Source organism: Akebia trifoliata, chromosome 15, assembly GCF_017979445.1.
Source record: "Akebia trifoliata isolate Shusen 1 chromosome 15, ASM1797944v1, whole genome shotgun sequence".
NCBI classification, from domain to species: domain Eukaryota; kingdom Viridiplantae; phylum Streptophyta; class Magnoliopsida; order Ranunculales; family Lardizabalaceae; genus Akebia; species Akebia trifoliata.
The window spans coordinates 26,254,998-26,263,413 of NC_141389.1; the positions used below are offsets into that span (position 1 = coordinate 26,254,998).

An 8,416-nucleotide genomic window follows, 5' to 3' on the forward strand; every position below is an offset into this window, starting at 1 on the left:
TGATATATTTTTTTGCAAACAATAAGAGATTTTATACCAAAAAAAAAAAAAAACTAAATGGATTGGTGAAGTAATGCTATTTCTTTTTTGAACCGTGATGATCCGACATTCGTTGTTCGTTCCCATAATAGAATTATAGATCCTTTGCTTCGGGATACATAGGACTGTCAATGGATGCATATCGGTATGGATACAATAATATTTGAATCCGAAATTTTTATCTGATATTTGAATTCGAATCTGAGAGATATTCTAAAATTTTATCTGAATTCGAATCAGATTAGAATTCGAATAATTTGTATATTAAAAAAAATACAATTTTTCCTTATTCAATTGATTTTTCATTATAAAAAAAAACTATTATATATTATACTATTTTTATAATAAATTAATCAAGTAAAATAATATATATTATAATATTTATATAAAAAATAAATCAAATAAAATAATATATATTATATATTATTTCGAATCGGATACTATCGAATTCGAAATGTTAATATCTAAATTCGTATTTAATAAGGATTAAAATATATAAAATTATTCGAATTCGAATCTGCTATCCAAAATTTTTAGATAATATTCGATTTTTCAAATTTTTGACTATTCATTGACACCCCTAAGGATATACAAGAAAAATATTTATGATTTTTTAATTGTCAGGTCAAGGACCATTTGAAAAAAGAACATTAGATTATTATTACTATTTTTTTTTTTTATGGAGGATGTTAGTGATAAAATTCAAGTCATTAAGATGACATCCTAAACTAACTACTAAAAAAGCTCAAATACACTCAATTGATGTGAAATGTGTGTAAAACAATATTTTTCCGTGTGTATCTCAAGTAGAATCTATAGTTATGTGCACAATCCATGTCAGTTGAATATGTTTGAGTGTCTTTTTTAATCAGTTTTAGCACGTTGTAGTGTCCAACGAATTCAGTTTAAAATTACTCAATTAAATATTACAACAACAATGCCTTGCCGGAAAGAATTGGGGTTTGCTTAAAGGAATTTCGTTCCATTCTTTTAAATATTAATGTTAATTATTATTTATTTATTTATTTTATCATTAGTAGCCTTCAAAGAGATGTTATAATATATATATATTTTTTATTATAACTGGGTGTCCAGACTTACGTCTAACTAGGGGGCATAGTTTTTAAACTCGTTTGAGACCGAGATGTATTGCCCGAGTTAACTCGGTATCAGAGCTGAATAAGACTAACTCACAAAATCATTTTTTGATCGAGTTTTACGTCTCACGTTCAATTTGTTGAATTATCTCATGAGACGTCTCATACATATCGAAAAATTCATTCGAGATAACTCGGTATTGGAGTTGAACGAGACGAGATGCGATACTGAGTTTAAAACCATGCTAGGGGGATCAGATGGGCCAAGGTCGAAACCAAGGCATGTGGGTTAGGTTATGTTTTTTTTCATAGAAAAGGCATGAAAACTAGATAATAGAATCTCTTCAATTGGATTTTAATCTTTATTTTTAAAAAATAAAAATAATATGCGAGCATTTTTCGTTAGAAATATTATTTATTTATTTTTTTGTATAAGGTCTAAGGTTTAGGGTTTAGTTATTAAGTATATTTATTGATTTTTTTAAATATTGGTTCGGATCTGAATCCAACTCGGATTTTCTTAGTAAGACCATATATGGATCTGACTTGTATCAGATAATTCTTTACAAGTTTAATTAAACACATCGGGCTGCGTGCAAGTAGAGGTCTAGTGTGTTCTATACTCCAATTAGAACATGCCACGTAGATACCCATCCTATTCTATACGAACTGGACACCTTACAGGATCCTGATTCTTGTATAATTTGTGTCCAGCAACACGGTTATGACATCATTCGCCTACTCTCTCATATTTATCTTACCGAAACTTCGACGAAATTGGATTTGGTTTTAATACAAAGATCTAACTGCTATTGGCACTCCAACTTTTACTTATTACACCCCAATTAAAAATAAAGAATATAGGGCGGATTCCCTCCTGCATCCATCGAAAGTTCGAAGTTCTAGCTTTCGCATTGGAGAGAGAGAGAGAGAAGGGCCGTACGTCAACCCCTTCTGTGTTTTTCTTTTCTAGGGTTTACGTCTCTTGTTTCTCTGATCATCTGACGATTGAAGAGGGCCATTCAGCCATGTTTAAATCCTTCTGGTATCTCTCTCTCTTGATTTTTTTTTTGGTCTCTGTTGAATTCGTATCTAATTTAGGGTTTCAAGTTATTTTTTCGATGAATTAATGTTAAAAATTTGATTAATTGGAAGTCTTCGCGTTTGTTATATTGGATTCAGAAGCAGAAAAATGTAAAATTTAGGGCGTTTTTTCAATTGAATTTCTGGTTAGAGTTTATTATGTATGAAAGAGCCATTTTGTTTCGCATTTGTTGCTCAATTTCTTGCATATTTTTATGTAAATGTTATTGTGTTTGATCGTAATTGTTTCTTATGTTACTTGTTTTCTTGGAATCGAATGAAGATGGATACGAGATTTAGCTTGCAAAATTATCTACAATTGGATTTGATAGGTCCAATTTGATAGATCTTTATTGTGTGGACGGTTAATGATTACTAGTTTAGCATTCTTGGATGATCCATGAGCGTTAAATTTCATATATAGCGAATTATTTGTAGGGTACCATACATGATCTGTAATGAGATAGACGCAGTTGGGGATATTTAATTTGACAGGCGTTTTAGAATTGCAATTCTAGGTATTTTATTCTGTTGGTAAAAAATCTTCAAAAACTTATTGAAGATTTTGTTGGGAGATGGGATTGGGTTTATAACATGAGATTTTAGCCATGAGTCTGATTTTGGTGTTTTATGATCTGTTGGGCTGTTTTTATATTTCTTCTTGCGGCTTTGTTTGGTACTCTCTACCTCAAGTTGCCTTTTCTTAACATACTAGAGTTTGTCTGTACCTATGGCATGGTCATCCTCTTTGGGGTTAATAGGTTAAAAGAAGAAAGACAATTATTGAAAAGGGTTAGAAGATAAAGGCAATAAAATTGAAAGGGAGGAGGGAAAAGGGAATAAATTGAAATTATTCCTTGAGTTGCATGCAAGATTGAATTTGAATCGCTCTTTATGGGGGTAAAACATTATGGGAAGACAACCATTGTGTTTTATTATATAGATTTTACTTATAAAAAATGTATATTTAGTTTGACAAAGACGCATAGCAATCATACTAGTATCTTATAAGGTGAGGAATGTAAACATTTCTAATTTCACACAAAAAAAGCTTACACGGTATAACACAAGATGGATATGGAAGGCTGTCAATGGTATTTGCTTCCAAAGATTATAGATAAGTAGATAACTGTTTATGTCGTAAGGGGCCACAAGAATTTTCTTCATAGGATGAATACATCTTTAAAAAAGTGGAGTCTAGTTATCTTTCTATTTACTTTGAAGTTCGAACCTTGGTTGGTTACATACAGGGGTTCTCAAGAGCAACAAAATCAGCCACATGGACAAGATATACCTGCGCAGTCTTGGTATCCTCCATCGGTGATTAGCTCCTCAAATTCTTCCCGGCCCTCCACACCAGGTAGCAGCTCTTCCACTGGCCCTAGTGTGCAAAGACCTTCAGATCAGTCTCAATCCTCGCATGGCCAACTTTCGCCTTCTGAGGCTGCAGGCATAATTTATTTGTTAAAGGACAAAAGGTGAGATCTTGATATATTAATGGGTTGTTTTCCTACCCATGAATAGTTTTACTTCTGAAAAGTTTTAAATGTTTGTAGCTGGTGAAGTATATAAAGCAGACTGTGTTTCATTCTTTGTTTCCCATACCAGAAAATTTAACATCAATTTTATTGCATGAACAATGATTTTTTGTATGGTGTAGGTTATTTTTCCTTCCCATTATAATTACTGGGAGTTCATTCAACTCTTATAGAAGTCTGCCTTAGACATTATTAAAAAAGTTTCGTGAGTGATTTGATGAATCACATTTGCATTGCTAACCATGAGAACATGATGTTATTAAAATATGGTCCAGCCACCTATCTGTTTGGTATTTTATTTCTGGTTGTTGGCAAGAGAAAATTGACAAAAAAGATATATGCATTCCCCAATTTTGGGTGAGAAGCATAGTGAATGGTGTGTTATTTTTTTATTTTTTAAAACAAAAAAATAAAAATAAAAATTCATGAATGATGAGAAATGAAAAATAGTTTGTGAACAAGCTTCATAGAAAATAAACTGATCAGCTTATAGAGTTGCAAGAAAGGAAAAGTGGCTTTGAACATACCTTCTGTAAGATGGAATGATTGGTTTATGAAGTGGTGAAAAAGTAAAAGGGGCTTGTGAACAAGCTTTATAGAAGATTGAATTAATCAGCTTGTTGCATGTCATTCTAGTTTGTTATTTATACATGGCCAGACAAGTAGAATTTAGGTTGTAATCTTCTCTGTTGGATGACTAATGTAATTGGGTTTGGATGATCGACTTAGAATTAGCAAGGTAAAAAGAGCTAAAATACTAATGCAAGTAACTTCAATTGACTGTGTAAGGCCTTAGATTTCTTCCCATGACGTTATAGAAAAATAATAATAATAATAGCAAATCAATAAATGATGCTGATCACACATAAGATGAACTAGCCTTTGTTTTAGTTATTTGTTGATTTTGGGATACTCATTAACATGATTACCCATGACTGGACATCATTAAGCTTCTACAAAAAAAAAAGAAAAAAAAAATCTATATCATCGGTGTGCCAAATGATACATGAGTAGAGAATGTGAAAACCCTCGTGGTCTAGATAAGTAAAAGGCTAAGAGTGCTCATCTTACTACTTTTGAATGTATTGTTGTGATATGGTTTGTGAATCATTGAAGATGACTCCATGGTGAGGTGACATGACACAGTAGCAATTCTGTAATTTCTCTAGGAGCATGGGTACTGCTTCCCTTTTAATGAAGTCGTGCACTTTCATTCCCAAGGAGGTTTTTTTTTTTTTTCCTAAGGAAATTGTGTACCTGTTGAAGATTTTCTGGGGTAAAGAAAAAACTCAACTCCATCCCCACAAGCAAGAGTCAAATCATACAGGATCCTTGCTTTCCAGCCTTGAATGTGCATGCACCGTCATAGATGCTTATCTTGAATAAGTGATATGTGAAGTGTTAAATGGTGTTTAATCTGAGAGTGTTTCTTTTTTGAATTTCTTATTTTGTTGGTGGGACTTGAGCATGAACATTGACGAGCACTGTAAACGTCCAAGCCATATGTATGTTTGAATTGCGTTGCTCATGCTATGATTTGCTTGTTATGATAATAATATGTAACAAGCGGTTTCAAATAATTGGGGTAGTTTTAACAACTGTCATTTGATATTTTATGTTCTAGTTTGTTGATTATGTTATTGAATTTCATGTAGTGTTGATGAGTTACGGAAACTATTATCAGACAAGGATGCATACAATCAGTTCTTGCTGTCACTGGATCAAGTAAAAATTCAGAACAATGTAAGTTGCAAAGGTTACCTTTTACACTCCTGTAACATTCTAACGAGATTTTTTTTTCAATACATATTCTAGGCATATTTAAAAATTTTCTTATATTTCCTATTATCCTCCTAGTCTTTCAACCAGATTTCAATCTTTACCAAGACTTCCATATGCTGCTTGGTTTGTATCACTTGTTATGGTACATCAATCAGTCTCATGTTCATGTTTTACTAATTCTGGAACCTCGAATCAGTTTCATCAGGGTCTAAGAGATGAGTTGTTTTCTATTGAGGGAATTGGGTGGTTCTATGTTCTGTTGGCTAGATTCACATTTAAAAAAGGAAAGAAGAAGTTGGAAAGAAAAGAGCTTGAAAAGCTGTTGTCTTTGAACACACCCTAGGCCTCTGGAGGTGGAGGGGCTCATTCGTGGCCACTTTCTAGCTTCTTGATTAAAATGCAGAATTCACCCTGAATAGAACTTGGGGGTATTGGGTGGGAAATCCAAGCCTTGTTCCAAGGTATTTTAGTTAAAAGACCATTGGGAATAGAAGACCATAGGAGACTAATACTGATGATAAAACCAAGGAATTGGCCCACCTACAGATTATAATACCATCATGGGAATCCTAGTACAAATCCAATAGTTTTTAGAGATGAATGAATAAAAATTTGATTGGGGGCTGATCCTAACCTGTATGACCCATGGCATTCTCCATGAAATATGGCAGTAAGTTAAAGTACGTTAAGAAGAGGAACTGAAATTACCTTAATGGGGATTAAGGGGACAATAAATTAAGAAGAAACATATACCTAAATTCACTCTAGGAGTTGAAGGGGTGGAGGCTCTGAAGAACATTATTAAGAGGAAGCAGTTCTCTTAAAAAATGGTGTGAAAAAAAGGGTGAAGGTGAAATGGAGAGGTAGTAGAGCTGGAAAATTGAAGGGTCAGATATCCAAGAGAGGTTCGACATAAGTCAGAAAGATGTCTGAGAACCCATTTAATACTCAAAAATAGTGGATTTGTTCTCTTGTGCCTGGGGACGTAGTCGTCAGTTTTAGGGTGATGAACCTCATTAACTAACTCTTGTAGCCTAGCTCTTTTGTTGCTTTTCTCAAAATGTTCTCTGTCTAAGTGTGCATGAATTGGTGTTTTCCAAACCTGTGATTTGGTTTGTTAGGGGAGGATTTGGAGGAGAGGATGGACACATTAAAAAATTGCCTCCCACATAGGCCATGTCTTGGTTATAACTTGTGATGATTCTTCAGGAGTTTAGTTATGTAAAAGCTCTTTATTCTCAAATAAGCTTCATGCTTACAGTGAGAAATTGGTTTTGTGCATTAGTTAAGTTGAATGATTTCTTTCTTCCATTTCTCCTTGTTTCAGCTATAATATTTTGAGTATAGTTTTCATCTAATATACTAGCACCCATTCCTTGTCGTGCAAATTTATTTTCTTTCTTAGCCTGGTGAATTTCATTTTGATTACTGTATTTTTTTCTCCTCGTCCCCCATTGTTATAGCTTCGGGATGAACTTAGGAAAGAAACTTTGCAGCTTGCAAGTGAGTATCTTGGCTGGCACACTAATGAATAGATGTATGTATGAGCATTTCAACAGTTGACACAAGTACTAACTTTTTTTTTTTTTGGAACAGGGGAGAGTTTGGAAAAGGAACCACGCATAGTAGAGCTTAGGAACCAGGTAAGCATACACGAAGTCCCTCTCGTGTTTTGGCAAAAGTGTGGAAGTTGGTTACTTAACGTAAACTTTACCTTTCTCTGTTTCAATTACAGTGCAAAATTATCCGAACAACAGAGCTTGCTGCCGCTCAAGAGAAACTTAATGAACTGCAGCGACATAAGGAAGAAGCTTTAAAGTTCTATTCTCCCTCAACACTGTTCCAAAGGTTGCAAGGTAAATTTCTTGCTTCATCATAAGCCATGGTTGTTAATAGTTCTTCTAAACCAACTTAATATGGCTTATTGAGTTTTTGACATGGATGATGATGATGATTTTGTTTGGGGGATTGGCTTTTGCAGATGCGATGAATAAAACGGACGAGGAATCTGAAACACTTCACAGTCAGCTTCTCGAGAAGGAGATAGACATGAATGCTTTTGTACAGAAGTACAAGAGGCTCCGCACGACCTATCACCGACAGGTACTCACCCATCTTGCAGCCAAAATCTCGTTTGGATGAAAACTACTACTACTAGCACATGATGTATAAAATACGTATAAGGGTTCGAGAAAGAGATGCTCTTTGTTATGTATAGCATCTCAAGTAGTATAATTGTTTGCAATTGGGAACCTTCCTGTGTATTTTTTCATACATTTCCTATTATACGAGTATGCTGATTTTTAAAATAACTTATTGTGCAGCAATTATTATTATTGTTTTTTTGGGTTTCTCCTTTATTCTGAGTGAGCTTATAGAATATTTTTGGATTTGATGAGCTGTTTAATTGCCCATAATGAGTTTTCATGGAAAAATGTGAATTTTCCTCAGAAAATATTTTTCTGCCTAAAGCTATTTTCTCCCCAACTCTGTCATTATTGTGATCACCGACCGCCCCCCCCCCCGGGGAAAGTCCTACAACCTACAATCGGACCTGGGAGGGTGGCCTCAAGGAATTCATTGTTTCGTGGGGTTTCAAGCATTTGACCTACCCTTCCACAGGAGCTTATCAAGGCTTGCCACTAGGACAACCCTTGGGGTTAGGTGCAATGTGCCCTACCAAACTCTTGATCATGGTGAATTTGTTTTCCCATTTCAACTTTTCTTAGAAAAGTTGGTCAAGTATTTGAATATTGGAATATTGGAATCTAATATTCAATGCAGGAAGGAGAAGTGCTCAACTCGGTTTTATGAGGAAGTTTGCTAATTCGAATTGAATGAATGGCTGGGATGAGGAGAAATAACGATTTCAGAGGT

At 34.2% G+C, this 8,416-nt stretch overlaps 1 protein-coding gene across 1 annotated transcript; it reads left to right on the top strand.

The window, feature by feature from the left end:
* The first annotated feature begins 2,015 nt into the window (after positions 1–2,015).
* On the top strand, positions 2,016–7,899 carry LOC147384852 (vacuolar protein-sorting-associated protein 37 homolog 1-like). The gene is made up of 7 exons (XM_086426069.1): positions 2,016–2,181; positions 3,470–3,697; positions 5,413–5,500; positions 7,003–7,042; positions 7,136–7,182; positions 7,275–7,395; positions 7,521–7,899. Exons 1-7 carry the CDS (start codon positions 2,165–2,167, stop codon positions 7,679–7,681), a joined length of 702 nt encoding a protein of 233 aa, XP_086282195.1. The 5' UTR covers positions 2,016–2,164; the 3' UTR covers positions 7,682–7,899.
* The last annotated feature ends 517 nt before the right edge of the window (positions 7,900–8,416 follow it).

Bases quoted from the DNA above. Each gene is read 5' to 3' on its own strand.
- LOC147384852 (XM_086426069.1), top strand. The intron at 5,501-7,002 runs GTAAGTTGCAAA...CCATTGTTATAG, and splicing joins AAGTAAAAATTCAGAACAAT to CTTCGGGATGAACTTAGGAA. The intron at 7,396-7,520 runs GTAAATTTCTTG...TGGCTTTTGCAG, and splicing joins ACTGTTCCAAAGGTTGCAAG to ATGCGATGAATAAAACGGAC.